General features: G+C 39.2%; 5 protein-coding genes across 6 annotated transcripts; 1 reads left to right on the plus strand and 4 right to left on the minus strand.

The window, feature by feature from the left end:
• Positions 1-6,884: 6,884 nt before the first annotated feature.
• On the minus strand, positions 6,885-7,890 carry LOC6732437 (seminal metalloprotease 1). Its single transcript, XM_002079522.4, has one exon. The coding sequence runs from the start codon at positions 7,844-7,846 to the stop codon at positions 7,061-7,063; it is 786 nt and encodes a 261-aa protein (XP_002079558.1). The 5' UTR covers positions 7,847-7,890; the 3' UTR covers positions 6,885-7,060.
• Positions 7,891-8,646: 756 nt separating this feature from the next.
• LOC6732438 (seminal metalloprotease 1) lies at positions 8,647-9,515 on the minus strand. Its single transcript, XM_002079523.3, has 2 exons — positions 9,282-9,515; positions 8,647-9,228 (listed from the first exon to the last, which is right to left on the minus strand). The coding sequence occupies exons 1-2, from the start codon at positions 9,481-9,483 to the stop codon at positions 8,675-8,677; spliced, it is 756 nt and encodes a 251-aa protein (XP_002079559.1). The 5' UTR covers positions 9,484-9,515; the 3' UTR covers positions 8,647-8,674.
• A 594-nt stretch (positions 9,516-10,109) lies between these two features.
• On the minus strand, positions 10,110-11,037 carry LOC6732439 (seminal metalloprotease 1). Its single transcript, XM_002079524.3, has 2 exons — positions 10,772-11,037; positions 10,110-10,702 (listed from the first exon to the last, which is right to left on the minus strand). The coding sequence occupies exons 1-2, from the start codon at positions 10,986-10,988 to the stop codon at positions 10,155-10,157; spliced, it is 765 nt and encodes a 254-aa protein (XP_002079560.1). The 5' UTR covers positions 10,989-11,037; the 3' UTR covers positions 10,110-10,154.
• A 408-nt stretch (positions 11,038-11,445) lies between these two features.
• Positions 11,446-13,351, minus strand: LOC6732440 (seminal metalloprotease 1). Of its 2 annotated transcripts, XM_016178234.3 has the most exons (3): positions 13,274-13,351; positions 12,381-12,551; positions 11,446-12,310 (listed from the first exon to the last, which is right to left on the minus strand). In XM_016178234.3, the coding sequence occupies exons 2-3, from the start codon at positions 12,472-12,474 to the stop codon at positions 11,760-11,762; spliced, it is 645 nt and encodes a 214-aa protein (XP_016025085.1). In that variant the 5' UTR covers positions 12,475-12,551; positions 13,274-13,351; the 3' UTR covers positions 11,446-11,759. The 2 variants fall into 2 exon arrangements, with proteins under 2 accessions (XP_016025085.1, XP_002079561.1); XM_002079525.4 differs by lacking the exon at positions 13,274-13,351 and having other exon boundaries at positions 11,452-12,310; positions 12,381-12,656.
• On the plus strand, positions 13,265-14,111 carry LOC6732441 (zinc metalloproteinase nas-4). Its single transcript, XM_002079526.3, has 2 exons — positions 13,265-13,472; positions 13,546-14,111. The coding sequence occupies exons 1-2, from the start codon at positions 13,265-13,267 to the stop codon at positions 14,058-14,060; spliced, it is 723 nt and encodes a 240-aa protein (XP_002079562.2). The 3' UTR covers positions 14,061-14,111.
• The last annotated feature ends 1,338 nt before the right edge of the window (positions 14,112-15,449 follow it).

Genomic DNA, 15,449 nt, shown 5'->3' on the forward strand with positions numbered 1-15,449 from the left:
TTGACAAGGAGCCTGCAGAGCTTAAAAGGATCAATCGCGCATCGCCTTGGATGAAAGCATATACATAATTATTTTATTAAAATAGTGCATATTTTGTCTACAATAGCCATTTTATTCGTGTATTTTACATTGGCTTTTTTAACCATTAATTTTTACAATAATTTATTTATAAGAAACTTGGTATTCAATTAAATGCATCAAATATATTCGATGACTTTGCAACTTACCCCATAGAAAGTGTATTTAGTGTTCGTTTTCCAGCATCCAGATGATTTTCCATTGCACGAATAACTTAAGTAGAATACTCCCTTCTTCTGAGATTTTGTTGCCTGGGTTTTTGTTTAAAATTTCAACCGCCCCACACAGGCTTATAAAATATGGCAGTCAACAGCTCTATGTGTGTCCGTGCTTATCCCTTACATCTTGAGCTTGTCTTTGCCATTTTGCCTGTTGGCCAGGATATGGAGTTGTCGTTGCTGCTGCCGTTGTCACTTGGAGCTTTAGATGCGTTTGCCAGAGCTAGGCTAATAATTTATAACTAGTTTATATTTTGGCAATTATTTCCTGCGTGAGCACATGAACAGGACGAATTTGGGCGGGGCACAAAGACGAGGAAGGACATTTTGCGTATGGCCATTATAAGCCTAATATGCGATATAAACCACAAGTCAGGGCACGCAAATCAAAGCGGCGAACAAGGAGCCCAGGCGACGCGATAAGAGAAGTTAATTCACGGATAACAATAAGCATGCTCTTGGGGAAAGCAGCACCAACAACTTGTACATGCATTACAACAACTCATGAATATAAATTGCCGCCTCACTTTCTGGCCGAAAGGAGCCGCCAACTGCTCCCCGAGATTGTTCACAAAAGTTGAAGTCGCCGCGGGTGGTTGGCAATTATAACGCACAGAAAAATGTGTGTGTATGTGTGTGTGTACAAAAAAAGCAGACGGAGCAGGTGAATCGGGATTTAAGGACCCCAGCAATGCCAGCATTTATTAATGTAGCTCAAGGCTACGGCAAGATCCCAGGGGCTCTCATATATCAAATAAAATGGATTTCCATCCATTCACTTGGTTGAATTCAAGATGCCCTGAATGGATTGGCAACGTTGGTGTCACTACTTTATATTTAAATCAAATAAATGCCAATTTAAAGTTATTATTCAAGTCAAATATTTTTTTATCAAATGCTTAAAAAGAGTTTTAAAATATATTTTTGTGGCATCAAATGCTTAAGAATGAAATTTTAAAATTATGAGGCAAAGTAAAGACATCAAATTGAGATTAAATTGAGATTAAAAACAATACAAAATATTTAGAAATCATTTGCTTTTATGGATCACTCATTATAAAATGTATTTGCCCTTTAAAAGAGTAAAAAGCATAACTCAGCTTAAAAAGTCTCAATAAATCCCCTAAACGGTGGCTGGCCAATCTGCCGGTCAAGTTCCCTCTCCATGGGTGGCTGTTAATATAGCTACGGGGGGTCCGTAACTCCCCACCGAAACTCAAACCCCTGAAAAATGTCACTTGAAGCAGGAAGCCTTGACTTTTTGTATGTTATTGCGTATACGCCCCTTGCAGCAACGTGTAATTTAAATGCAATTAAAATAATAATTTATCTTGCTCTGCGCGGCTTGTCAACCTGAGCGATGTTGAATGTGGGAGGATCACACACGGTCTACCTCCTAAGCCGTCTCCATGGAGAGGTATAAATAAATACCAACCCGAGACATTTGCCGGTGATAAATGAGTTGAACTGACAACTCAAATAAAGGTACAAAAATGGTGCTACTCGAATTTTTAAGTGAGTTGTAAAGCGAGCACAGGAACCACATCATTTGTTTTGGCTGTACATAGCCATTAGTTACGAAGGGATCATTAGGTACAAAAAATTACTCAACATACTTCTATAACTGAATGTACTTAAAATTTATTTAATACTTTTCGCTATTTTCTGAATAAGAGTTTGCAACCGAAAAACTTCAATGAATTAATTAGTTAAGTATAAGACAAAAAATATGCAGCACAAACATTATACATTTTAATACGTCAGCCATAAAGGCTTTAATTAAATTATAAAAATATGTGCTGCACAATAAATCAAATGCGGCGTTGAGCCCAAAAATATTCTCGTGCAGTCTCGCCCGTACCGTAATCAGAAAACAATAAACAAATAAAATTACAATTAATTGGATTTTTACTACCCTTTTTGTTATTGTCACCTCTCCTGCGGGGCTGGAGCATTTAAATTTTCATAATAAAATGTTATTTATTGCATTTGCATAAACCGTGTGCGTGCGTGTGCGTGCAATTGAATAAACACCGAGCAGCAAAGTAGCCAAAGAACAAAAAGTTGAGAAAATAAAGAACATCGGCGCGACAACACGACCGGCCAACACAGCGGCAACAAAGCCGAAATCCTGGCAATAAAATGGCCAACAAACCGTTGGCAATAGCCAGCGGCTGCCACAATAAAAATCCCTTTTTGATTTATTCGTGGACTGTCATATGGCCGAAGATCGAGTGGCATGAATGCGAATTAATCGCTTAATTGCTTTGCCAGCGGGACTAAGGGAATTTAAAACACGGTAGTTGATCAAGTAAATTAAGTGCGTGCCCAGATTAAGATATTCATGTAGAAGAAGGTGGATTTTAAGTGTGAACACCACGGTCGGCGGAGTAATTTAATCCTGCACGAGGACAGGCGTTATGACAGCTTATGCAAAATAATTTTTTAATTAGGCAGTTGACCCACTACCTCCGGCAGTGCTGTCAGTATAAATAATCTATTAAATTAAGTAATTATTTAAGATGTGTACTTCTGTTTATATTTGCTATTTAAAAAATGTGAAATGCTACGTGACAAATCCAATTGTTTAATGACTTCTTTGTTAAAAATTAACTTAATCAAAATGTCACGCGATGTTGCAGTTATTATTAATACCTCATATTTCAACGAAAAGGGCAGGCGTCATAAACGCGTTGACTACTTATCAATTTATATAATCTATAGACAGGAATGTCACAGTTAATTTCTGTTCACAAAATGAACATTTAAATTCAAAAATTACAAGCACTTAATGAAAGAAGTAATAACATATATAAATATAAAATTTTTGCAATAGTTACTATTATACCTTCTTAATAAACCCTATGTGGCCAGCACTATTTGCAGCAGGTTCTGCCCGGTAATGGCTAAGCAAGCGTCGCCTGGTGCCCATCCCAGGACCTCTAAACCAGTGACATGGTTGTGCGTGGTTGCGTGTTGCACACTCTTCTGGGGTGCCACCTCCCAACCCCACTTGACGCCCACCTTCCCCCTGATGGTGCATATGAAAAAACTTGTCGCTGATGGGATGCTGCTGGATGCAGTGCATCATGTCATCGTACGGCCGACGCAAATGCAATTTAAAGCAAACAATTTTTTGAAATGACCTACATCCTGGACAAACCACGACACACGCACACAGATAGCAGGAAAATGGGACCTGCTTTCACTGCACCGCACACAACATCATTAAAAATTAATTCACGCTCGATGTCCTGTGCCTGCTAAAAAATAAGGGAAGAGTGAAGCGAAGTGCAGTCCAACAGTACATTTACAGAGTAAAAAATATATATTACAAGTGTTTGCTAAAAATGAATAAACACAATTTGTAATTAGTTACTTACTTTGGTAGTATACTTAATACAAAAATATCTAAGTAGTGTCCATTAAAAGTGCGTTGGTTTAAAAAAAGTAAGCTTATATTATTTTACCGCTCTGAGTTTTTAATTAAGGTGGTGTTATAGTAATGCAGCTTAAATATTTAAAGCATGCTTTCATTGCCAAGAGGTTTCGAAGATTTTACAGTGGATAATGGGGAACTAAACAACATCAGCAAATGAGTGCACACGTTTTGCGGTCGCCGTGCACTTTATAATGTTTTCCCGGCCCGGGAGCAGGATCCTGCAGGACCAGGTCCTGGCCCATTTCGTTTGGGGCGCCGCCTGATGACTTAATGAGCATAATAAGCTCAACGCCGAAATTACCTTTTTAAATGAACATGATGCCGCCCGTCTGCCGCCCAAACAGTCTAGTTTTAGCTGTGCGGAAAACAATCTAACACCCACTCTCACACACACACAAAGGGACAGCCCCGCAGGACGAAACGGACACACAGGTGGGTAGTGTGCCAAATGGGGATTAAAAGTGGCATAGACAAGCGGTTACATATTCAAATTAAGTTTTTAATGTTCACACAAAAGGCGGCCATGCCAAAATAACCATTTTAAATGTATACAACTGTGGGTGGGTCTGGGAAATTGACTGTGTTGTGTGTGTGTATGGGGCGTAATGGGGGCGTGGCTGTGGGTGTGCTTTAAGGGATGCCAAAGAAATGCATGTGCAAATTAATTAATTCGCTATTTGATTGAGTTACAGTAGCTTACTGAAATCGTATTCCTGATAAGGGTTTTGAAATGGGTAATGAGGCTGTTAATGGCATTGATACGCCATAAGAGCATTGGTTAGGGTACTTTTGGCCCAATTTCTGTTTTGGCGTAAAGAGGAGTACGAAAATACCAGTTCGCTTTTACTGGCAATCAAATTTTTGATGTATTTTACGACTTAAATAGGGAAGTATAATACGGTTATATATTATTAAGAAACTACTGGCAGAATTACTTGCAAGCCTATGAAGATCCTGATAAGTTTAAAAGGCCTAATAGTTAAATACTAATATAACTGAATTGCGAGTAAGAATCGCCTAAGCTTTGACCCAAGAATCGTTTGCCAATTTATGGCCAGGCACATCGTATCGTATACAATACGTCAAGCACACATACTTTGCACCACCATAATCAAATTAAAGCATAATTTTTTACGATGTCATAGTCATAAATATGAACGATGAAAAAATGTGCCCGAAACATGGAAAACATCGTAAAATAAGGGCGGCCAAGAGAGCAGTATGCAGGACCTTGCAAGTGATTCCACATTTCAGCTAAGCGGCTTGGCGAGAAAAATAAAATTAAATGTATAAATCATTTCAGCGATGATTTAAAATCGAATACGCATTCGTCAGCAATAAATCGCTGAAGCCAAAGGACACGGTTCCTGCAGCTCTGTGGCCGTACTTGAAGCCAGGATCTCTTCCTCTCGATTTCGAACTCAGTCACATATGCGCTTTTGCGCCTTTGGGGAAATTGCTACAATTCGTTTCATATTTCATGTGGCTTCGGTATTTGGGTTTTTGGTTTCCGCTTCTGTTTGTAAGAGCGCAGTTTCCTCCATGAGTTATTATTGGCAAACGGGTTTCCACCGAGGAGCCAGCGGAATTGCAATTGTTTGCAGCTCATTTGCATACTATAGGTATTCGAATCTGAAAATGCTGCCACATTTATGGCTCGCGGCTAAGATGGCTTACTTTTGGGCTAAGCACAATTAGTAGCGTCTTATCAGCCATACAAATAAGGTATACTTTACGGTGAGCCATGTGTAGCCAATTAAAAAAACTTGTGAAATTTCATAATGGAAATGAGTCATCTTAATGTTAGGTATATACCCTAAATGGTTTATAATCTTTTTATAACCTCTATAAACTCCAGACAAGAGTTTTCTTTATTTATTGCTTAATACCGTTGAAATATTTGTTGTATTCCAACATGTACACTAGCCCCATTTTGAACCTTTAATTTTAGGTGAATGCTTAAGTAGCTAGCACTCTTTTTCATCTATAAGTTATTATATTGAAAGCATGTAATAAAAAATATAAATAACATTGGTATGCATTAAAGTTGCTTGTAACAAACCCCTTGAATTTGTTATTTATTGTAATTACACCTTGTAAATATTTTCGTAATTCGTACTACTGGTTGTGGTATCAATGAAACTTAATTACCTCATCCTCAAGATTAAGACAATTCAATAGGCAACTTCCTGTATGGTTTTACAATGCATTTCATTGTACTTTTTCGTGGTCTTAGTTAGATCGTACGCCAGTTTCCATAACTATTCAAAAATACGTGCATAACAATTTCAAAGAAAATCAACGTCCTCAAAATAATCTCAACGATGTTTAATCGCCAATTAAAATTAATTACATTCGCCTTTACGGTCAATTTTTGATAATGGAAATTAGCTCATCACTAATTTGGGAACTATTAAAAACCCCGAGTGGATTAACAAGTAGCTCTTGAAATTTACTTGATATGTGTTCTTTAAAGATAGAAAACGTTTGTAGAACTCGAATTTTTCAATAAAAATGATATTGATATTTTGTTGTGAAAGTTATATTATTAAAGGTTATGATTTATTAGCTAACATAAAGTTTTCTTCTAAAAAACATAATGCAATTTTAATTTAGGCACCATGTGCCTAAAAGTGCATCGATCACCATCTTGTGAATTCTAATTTTGCGATGCATAAGCCTTTGAAAATTTGTCGCTGCTCTTGGTGTATGGTAATTTTACCCAAACATGCTCGCACCCGGCTCCTGAGGTCCTTTCTTAATTTCGGATGAAACAATGCGCATGGGAAGATATTGCAGGATGTTCGGGATGGGGGATGCATGGAAGAAGGCAAACCGTGTCGTTGAAACGAACGAGAATCGAATTTATGGTCTAACAAGCGCTGTCAAAATGTGAGAATTGAGTGCCTGCGCCGGGGTCCTGGAGCTCCCAGGACGTGTCCTCCATTCCCTGGGCCCAGATGCTTGCTAGACATTTGCATCTCGCATATAAATCGCATTAGCAGCACGCAATTACTAGACCTCGACACATGGGCACACGAAATGCGGTTTGGGCCTGTATTTCCGTGCATTACAACCTGAAACCCTGATAGATTCTGCCCCCGCCTGAATTTTGTACTTTGCCGATAAGAAATTATCAGAGACAATGTCATTAAAGGGGTATGGCTTTAATTTACGCTTCTTTATAAATAGTTCAGACCACGATGACAATGACAGCGTAGATCAATAAAACCGATCTAATCGCGTCAGTCGGTGGCTGATATATGAATAAATATATATACATATCACAATTGACTAGGTACATAGTCTACCTGATTTTGGATCACAGCAAAATGGGGCACTTGTACATAATGTTGATCTTATCGATGTCCTTGGAGCTAAGACCCACTCGCTGTCCAATTACCGCACTGGAATCCAGGGGAACTATAGTATCCTCGCCGTTGATGGAGAAGGCTCCTGGTCGATAATGAAGACAGCTATCGTAGTCGTAACCCACTTCGAAATCGGTCACGACTGTGTCGGCATACTTTTGGAAATTAAATTCCTTGCCCGGTACTATGTTTTCGTAGATCACGTTTATAAAACCATCTCGAATGGACGAGCTCTGTTGGTGATAGAATCCCAAGGCGTGCATGAACTCATGCAGGATAGTTCCGGGCCGGAAACAGCCTTCACCGAGCGGGTATATTTCCAGATTCATTTCTTGTGGGGCACCTTGGTAGCCGACGGCTGTGTAGCATCCTCCAGACTTGGCCGTAACCGTCAAATAGGCCTTATCCTCGTCGGTGGCTTCCCTGAATCTCAAACAAGTGTGCAGCTCCAAAGTATCGATGCCAGTTTGGATGGCCTTCTTGTGCGCCGTGTCAAAGTCGTCTGATATCCTGTAGACCACCACATTTGCAGGCCATCTCTTTTCCGTGTTGATAAGGCCATTGCGAGCCTTGGGAGCACCCTGCTCCAGATTTCTTTGCTGTTCCTCCGTCAGCATCATATCCCCCTCGACAAAGCCACCTGCCTCCTCCGGATCGTAGACACCTGCTGGCAGGGGTTTGCCAGAGTTAAGCACCACTTGCAGCAGAAGCACGTATATTATTCCAGACCTCGCCATCTTGCCAGTTGAGTTCCTCGAACTAGACTAATAAAGTGGCCAGGGAGAACGGCTACCTAAATATGAAACACATAGGAAGGCTGCCCATACAACTTAGATTAGATACAAAAAGGCAAAAACTTTTTTCGCAAATTGATAAAGACAATCGGAACGTCCAATTAGATCAAGGTTTATGGTATATCACCATATTGCGAGGCGCCCATGCGAAAACCTTCCATTAGTCATGTAAGTTTACGATAAATATCTCTAAAATACGTCACGGGTTGTCTCTTGGATTGCCGCAATTCACAATGATAGATAGGGAATTATATGTGGAAATCGGAAATTGAAGTGGAGTAGTGATTGGATTCTTGAGTGCCCAACAAAATACCAAAAACAATTATAAATAATTTAAACCACTGCTACCCAAGTATGAGTAATTCCCCCAAAATCGTCATTTGATTACTGATTATTAAACAACAACGACGACACGCGTAATCGTTGTGCTGAACACCAAAGTTTGCTTGGCTGCCCAGAAGGTGTTCAAATTCAACGCCTTATCGCAATACAACGTTCTCTTCGCTTCTCCACACTGGGAACTATGTGATAAGCCTTGAAGGCAGAAAACATGACAATCAATGGGTTCTCAATTGCATGCTCAACAGGAAAGAGACTGACATGCCATCGCACTTGAAAAATTTTAAAAAATTGACCGCAGCTGTCAATAATATATTTAGTAAAACAATGAGAAAAAGGCCTCGTTTGTTACCAGAATACTTATAAATTTGTCTTAATTCAATTTAGAAAGCACAAATAACAAATTTTATGAATAATTCAAATATATTTTGCCTAAAAATGACCAGGGCATCTATACATTTTGTTCAACTTGCGAATATCCTTTTCGCTCATATAAAATCGTTGACCCATATTTGCAGCTCCTGCCCTGAGGGGCACAATTGTGGGTTGGCCATTCTTGGAAAAGGCCCTTGGCACATAGTGCATAACACTTTCATAATCGTAGCCTTCTTCAAAGTCGTGCCACTCTGTAGAATTATCGTTGTTCACGAAATTGATATTGTACTGCGGATTTATATTTTCCCACTGGATGCTGACGTACTGGTCCCGATTTTGGGCCACATGCTGATGCTCGAAGCCCAGAACGTGAAGGAGCTCGTGGATAATGGAACCGATGCGAAAGCAGCCCTCGCCCAGTGGGTAAATCTCCAGATTTACCACTTGTGTTTTATTCCTGTAGCCCAAGTGAACGGTATTGCAGCCCAAACCTTTTGACGTAATGACGAGCGCCAGGGGAAAATCCATTTCCGTAGCTGGCTTGAAAATAACACATGAGTTTTCCTCTATGATGGAAATGGCTCTAAGAATTTCCTGATAATGACTGTCGGCTTCAATATTTATGTCAGGATAGGTTCGATCTTAATTGATATACAGAACATACCAAATGCATTATTTTCAATCATATACGGTACAGTGCGATTGGGCCAGTGATAAATTTGATTGGCAATTCCGTTTCGAGACTGAATTGGATGAGCTTTGATGTCCCCCTGGTAAAATCCTGCAAGCAGCTCCGGATCCTTAAAGAGTTCACTAAAAACAGTAGGAGCGAACAAAAAAATTACAGCCCATGTCCGCGCAAACATGATGGAGACAGGAAAGAAACTGAACGCTTCAATTAACCCATGCTAGTTTTATTGAATACCATGACTGGTATAGTGGGTATATTTAATTCGACATGCCTATAGAGAAAGAGAACGGGAGCAATTATATTATCCAACTTTTAACTAGATATTTATATTAGATAACGTACATAAGATACCACGCTACGTTTCTCATATAAATGCTTTAATAATAAAAGGAAATTATCAAATAATCAAAGTTTTGGTCACGAATTATGAGAACTATTCTTTTAGGAACGTATAGTATATCCTAAGTGTGCGCCTTCTTTGGAATCCTCGATTTCCTATCTGGTAGAGTATATAAATTGTCACTTGATCACTGATAATTCTTTTCGTGAGTTTGAAATGAAAAGTGATTTTGAAATTACTTTATATTTACATTTAATGCCTGAAAGAAGAATTGCACAAATGTACAAATATTATTTGCATACTTTCAGGTGTAGAAGCTTAAATTGTATCTCTTCAATTTATTCTGGAAGCTTTGAAAACTCCTGGATTCAATACTTCAAAGGATACAATAACATATAAGTACACCGAATCTTTAATGTTTTAAAACGACCTAAGTATTCAATAAATAAAAATAAATAAAATTGGTTTAAAGCATCTATATTTGCGTTATGAGCTCTTTCTATTTATTACACCTGCCTGGGGCACTTGTACATGACGTTAAGTTTGTTAATATCCGACTGGGTCATTTGCAATCGCTGTCCCATAAGTTCTTCGGCACCTTCCTGGAGCGGCACAATGGTCATCTCTCCGTTTTTAGAGAACGCATAAGCGGTGTAGTGTAGTACACTGGAGTAATCATAGGGTTCTCCGTAGTCCTCGACGGTTTCGTTATCGTACTTGTTGAAGTTGCCCTCAGTGCCCTCAGTTATATTTTCCTCAGCAATTCGGACATAGTCATCCCGATTCCATGTGCTTTGCTGGTGATAGAAGCCAAGGGCATGCAGGAACTCGTGGACAATTGTTCCCAAACGGAAGCAGCCGGTGTCCAGCGCGTAGTTCTGCAGATTCAGCTGCTGAACCCGGTTGCGATAGCCAACATACGAGAAACATCCGCCAGCCTCCGAGGTAACATTCACATAATATTCCTGATCAGTGGTGGCCTCCTTGAAGACCAAGCAAGAACTTTGTTCTATTATGCGAATACCTCTTAGAATATGGTTGCGATGTTCGGTGTCTGAATAAAAATTGGCATAAAGTTAGGTAATGCAAAATGGTAAGGATTATTACAGTCCGATTGCCTTACCAATATCGCGATTGATGTAATAATAGACAACGCGGTTTGGCCATCTGAAGGTTTCATTGCGAAGACCGTTCCTTCCCTCCGGACTGGGTACCATATCGCCTTCAATATAGCCAGCTGTCAGTTCAGGATCTGTTTCAATCCTGTTTTGTGTGGTGGGAGCTGCCGAGCAGGAGCTGGCCAATAATATGACCACTAAAGTTATTGCCCAGGTCCTCATGTTGATGGCTCTGCGATCAGCAAGTTACTGTTTGAGGCGCCTCGCTTATGGTGACAAAGAGGTATAGTTAGTTAGCTATTGGATAATTTATGACATTTGCTACAGTTAAGTTTTTACGATCAGACAAATTGGCCATTGGTCAGCGCAATGATGTTATCTTATCGGCGAATGATGCCTGCGAAAGTATAATCTCGAATACGTAACCTTAATTCATGGTTGTTTCTTAAGCATTTTTGGAATTCCCACGGCCAATAAGATAAGATCTTATACGAACAGATATTTAGGCAATTATTTTATATTGCCATGAATTGTACAGTAAATAGTTAAAAAGTATGTTACACTTAAAAGGAAGCGTCTCGTGTTTATTTTAAGGAATAAAACATTGCATCTTCTTAACTGTAATTTATCATCATTTCTTTGTTAACTTTTAGCTCACCCAGCACAGGAGTAATATTTGTACGATTCCCACATAACAAAGGCTAACCAACCATGTTCCCTACCTTTGCGCAATTTCATCTTGCAACACCCCAAGACTCAATCAAAATTACAACGCCTTCCCACCCCGAAATAAAGAAAATCAGTGTCAAAATTAATCCGGAAGCAAATGACAGCGACGAGCATTCTCCTAATTGCATTTGTCAACACAAAAAAGAGATTATATTTATATTTATATATCGCGAGTAAAGGTGACAATAATAGAATGAAATTTATCATCATTACGTTGCAAAAGCCTGCAGAAATTTCCGAACGGAGATATGATAAAAAAAAAACTCATTCTTTGACGGTGGGGCATTTGTACATGGCATTCAGCTTTCTGATATCGGTTTCACTAAGCTCCAGCCTTTGGCCAATTACATCCTCCTTTCCTTCCTCCAAAGCCACAATTGTCCTTTCGCCGTTCTTGGAAAATGCATAGGGACCATAGTGCATTACGCTGCCATAGTCGTATTTCTCACCAAAATCGTTGACGGTTTCCTCGGTATATTTATCAAAGTTAAACTCCATGCCTTCGGTGATATTTTCCTCCACAATTTGCACATAATCATCCCGATCGGCGGCACTCTGCTGATGGAAAAATCCAAGAGCGTGCAGGAACTCATGTACAATCGTATACAAACGGAAACAACCGACGCCTATTTCATTATTCTGGAGATTCAGTTGTTGAACTCGGTTCAGATAACCGATGTAGGAGTAACAACCGCCCTCCTCGGAGGTCACATTTACATAATACTTCTGATCAGTGGTGGCCTCTTTGAAGGTCAGGCACGAAATGGATTCGATTTTCTGAATAGCGCTCACGATGTGGTTACGATGTTCTTCATCTATTTGGATCAAATATTATAGTTTTAAAAATATTAAATAATATTTAAAAATTTTCTATTCAATACTTACCAATATAGCTATTAATATGATAATAAATAATGCGATTGGGCCATCTATAGGTTTCGTTGCGCCAAATATTTCTCGAGGATCCACTGGGCACCATATCACCCTCAATATATCCAGCTGTCAGCTCCGGATCGGTTTCCGTCCGTATGGATGGAGCTGCCCAAGCGACGTTGACTACAACCAGAAGTAGAAGTAATACACTGTAATAGTACATATTGGCGGCTAGACTTTCAATTCAATACTGTCTGGGCAGTTCAATGCACGAGCGTTGTTTAAGTCCACTAGCTGTAGTTAATCTTTAGTATTTATGATTTTTCAAATTAGTAGTGCCGTTTTTAAATGATATCTAATCATTGGTGGGGCGGTAGGAGAGGTAAGCCAGCAATTAAGTTTCTAATCTCGGGCAATATTAAATTTTACTAGTTTGACGAAACTTACAAATTTAAATTTTTCTTGGAGAAAATATAATATATTTTAATATTTATATTATTGATACTATGTTTCTTTTTGGAAAAAGCGTAATGAAACGATAGAAATACTCTGAATGCTTTTATTGCTTAACCAAGTTACAATATGTAAATAAATATGGTTTCATGCCAATCTAATAATTATAAGCTTAAACTAACTAATAAATATAAAACCTTCAAAACTATAATCTCTGATATGTTGCATGGTTTTTACTTAATCTGGAGAACTTTGCATCACAGAGAACAAAAATAGCACATCATTATAAACAATTACAATTGATTTAAAATTTTTTTTCCTAAAACCGCAATTCATCTTTGAAATTATCTGTTCTTTGTGTTCTGCAAGCTTAAATGCATTTTTATCTGTTCTGGAAATGTATAAAAGCCTCTTGCTCTTAGCAATGTTATATCAGTTCTGAAATGCATTACCTTGCACTCGCTGTGATCTTTGGACTTGGGTCTTCGGCCAACGGTCGTCCTTCGATCAAACTTCCAGAAGACGACATCATACTAATTTCAGAACAGCTCCAATATTTTGAAGGAAATCCAGAAGGTCGTGTTGTAAAATCATGGTCAGAATATTACTGGAAGGGAAGAACGTTGGTCTACAGTTTTGCCGGAGGATTTTGTAAGTAAACTTTTTAAGAAATTTTGAGCAGAAGTTCTTATAATATTTATCTTATATGTTATTTTGATCATAGCTTCCTTGGATATTGCTAGTATTGAAAGTGCAATGGCAGAAATATCATCGAAAACCTGCGTGAAATTTCGCCGTACAGAATACAAAAGGGAGCCACAAGTAGTAATACAAAAAGAGGGTTCAGGATGCTGGTCGTATGTAGGATATTTGGGAAGGACAGATCAGACCCTGAATCTAGGCAGTGGTTGTATGTCCAGTAGGACTATTCAGCATGAACTTCTTCACGCCTTAGGCTTCTATCACACACAGAGCGATCCGCAGCGGGATAAATATGTGAGGATTCAAACCGATAACATCAGATCCGGTCATGAACATAACTTTCAAAGGCTTCGGGCCAATGGAGTGACAAATTATGGCCTGGGCTACGACTACCTCAGCATCATGCACTATGGTCCATTTGCTTTTTCCAAGAACGGAAAGTCGACAATAGTTCCTTTGAGATCCCAAGCAAAAATCGGCCAGACAACGCAAATGAGTCCGAAGGATGTGCAAACACTGAAACGCATGTACTGCTAATTTGATTATCTTTTGATTAATATCACAGGACGATTATGAAAGTGTACCCTGGTTGTCTATGAAATAAAAGAAATAATATAAATGGTTACTAAAGGGCTTGTATGCCGAAATCTCCTATAAAATTTGACTTGCTTCTTTAACGTAAAGATACAAAAAAGCAGTGTAATGGTGTTAATTTCATATACATAGCCAGACTACATCCTCTCGAAGTAATCGCAACATTTGCAATTCTAACGAGCTGTTGCACTTGACAGGAAACTACAGTCTCCCGCCCCGAAAAACTCCTTCCACAAACCGGTTAATCTGGAAAACAAAAAGCCCCGGCCAACGTAGAGGAAGTGTTTGCCTTTGCCAGCAACTAAAAATTGAATATTTAGTGGTCGTAATTAAAAATTAGCGCGCCAGGCAACTAACCATGCGACCGCGCACCTACAGCTACCTACCTACCTACCGGCTGAGTCCTTCCGTATAATCCCAGGACTAACTATCTGCGTAGACCGTTCCGTGCTCTCGGCTCTCTATCTCTCTCACACAAGGACTTGCATATACATATATTTGGTTTTTTAATGGCACAAATTGTACTAAAGCCAAAGCTCCTACAGAGCTACCTGCCCACAAAACGGAAGTCGTAAACATTTAATTTATGCAAGCAGTGCATTCGCTTTTTTAGTTGCAACTAAAGATGGGCTAACGTCATCCAGTATGGAATAGGTGGCTAAGCTTTTGTGTTGCTGGCGGCTTTATCAACGTTTAAGTGTGTTGCCTTGGCGCCAGGACATTTTAAATGTATACTTACCTCAACAGATAATTTTACGAGGGTGTTAAGGCTTAAGAGCATAACGAAATAACTGAAATCACCGAAAAGTTATTGGCGATGATCATTTTAAGACTGAAGACCAGTTGCCATATGGCCCCGAAATCTCAAATCATTGAAAATCATAAGGTTAGACTGCCCTGCAACCCTCAACTCAATTAAATGTGTTTTTTATAAAATGTTATCACAGGCCAACACGATTACTACGCTCTCAAGTCATAATGCCTTGGGAATTTCCAGCTTTTTATTTTGAGAAAATATTGCTGGCATAATAAGAGAATTTAATGGGTTAAGGCGGCTACTAGGACGCCTGGCCATCAACTTTTCGCCAAGAGCAGTAAAAAAGTCAGCAGGCTGAAGCTCGTCTTTCTTTTCGCTTTCTTTTCCCAGGCTCTTTGTATTGTGCTTGGCCCCTCGCTCTTCTTGCGATCGTTCTAATTTTATGACATTCTATTTTCATGCATAGCAAACGAGACGCATGTGTGGGTGGCTTGGGGGTAGTGGGTGGTTTTGGGGGCGGGCGAGTGCAGCCATAGCCATTTCATAGTCAGACATGAATGCTGCGCTTTGTTGCC

The sequence above is a fragment of the Drosophila simulans genome, chromosome 2L (genome assembly GCF_016746395.2).
Source record: "Drosophila simulans strain w501 chromosome 2L, Prin_Dsim_3.1, whole genome shotgun sequence".
In the NCBI taxonomy this organism is placed as follows: domain Eukaryota; kingdom Metazoa; phylum Arthropoda; class Insecta; order Diptera; family Drosophilidae; genus Drosophila; species Drosophila simulans.

What these genes read in the sequence shown, in the direction of transcription:
- LOC6732441 (XM_002079526.3), top strand. Translation starts at nt 13,265, where the DNA reads ATGCATTACCTTGCACTCGCTGTGATCTTTGGACTTGGGTCTTCGGCC. An exon ending in CAGTTTTGCCGGAGGATTTT is followed by an intron (nt 13,473 to 13,545) that starts GTAAGTAAACTT and finishes TTTTGATCATAG; the next exon opens with CTTCCTTGGATATTGCTAGT.
- LOC6732438 (XM_002079523.3), bottom strand. Translation starts at nt 9,483, where the DNA reads ATGTTTGCGCGGACATGGGCTGTAATTTTTTTGTTCGCTCCTACTGTT. An exon ending in GATTGAAAATAATGCATTTG is followed by an intron (nt 9,229 to 9,281) that starts GTATGTTCTGTA and finishes TAAATATTGAAG; the next exon opens with CCGACAGTCATTATCAGGAA.
- LOC6732440 (XM_002079525.4), bottom strand. Translation starts at nt 12,591, where the DNA reads ATGTACTATTACAGTGTATTACTTCTACTTCTGGTTGTAGTCAACGTC. An exon ending in TCATATTAATAGCTATATTG is followed by an intron (nt 12,311 to 12,380) that starts GTAAGTATTGAA and finishes TGATCCAAATAG; the next exon opens with ATGAAGAACATCGTAACCAC.
- LOC6732437 (XM_002079522.4), bottom strand. Translation starts at nt 7,846, where the DNA reads ATGGCGAGGTCTGGAATAATATACGTGCTTCTGCTGCAAGTGGTGCTT.
- LOC6732439 (XM_002079524.3), bottom strand. Translation starts at nt 10,988, where the DNA reads ATGAGGACCTGGGCAATAACTTTAGTGGTCATATTATTGGCCAGCTCC. An exon ending in TTACATCAATCGCGATATTG is followed by an intron (nt 10,703 to 10,771) that starts GTAAGGCAATCG and finishes ATTTTTATTCAG; the next exon opens with ACACCGAACATCGCAACCAT.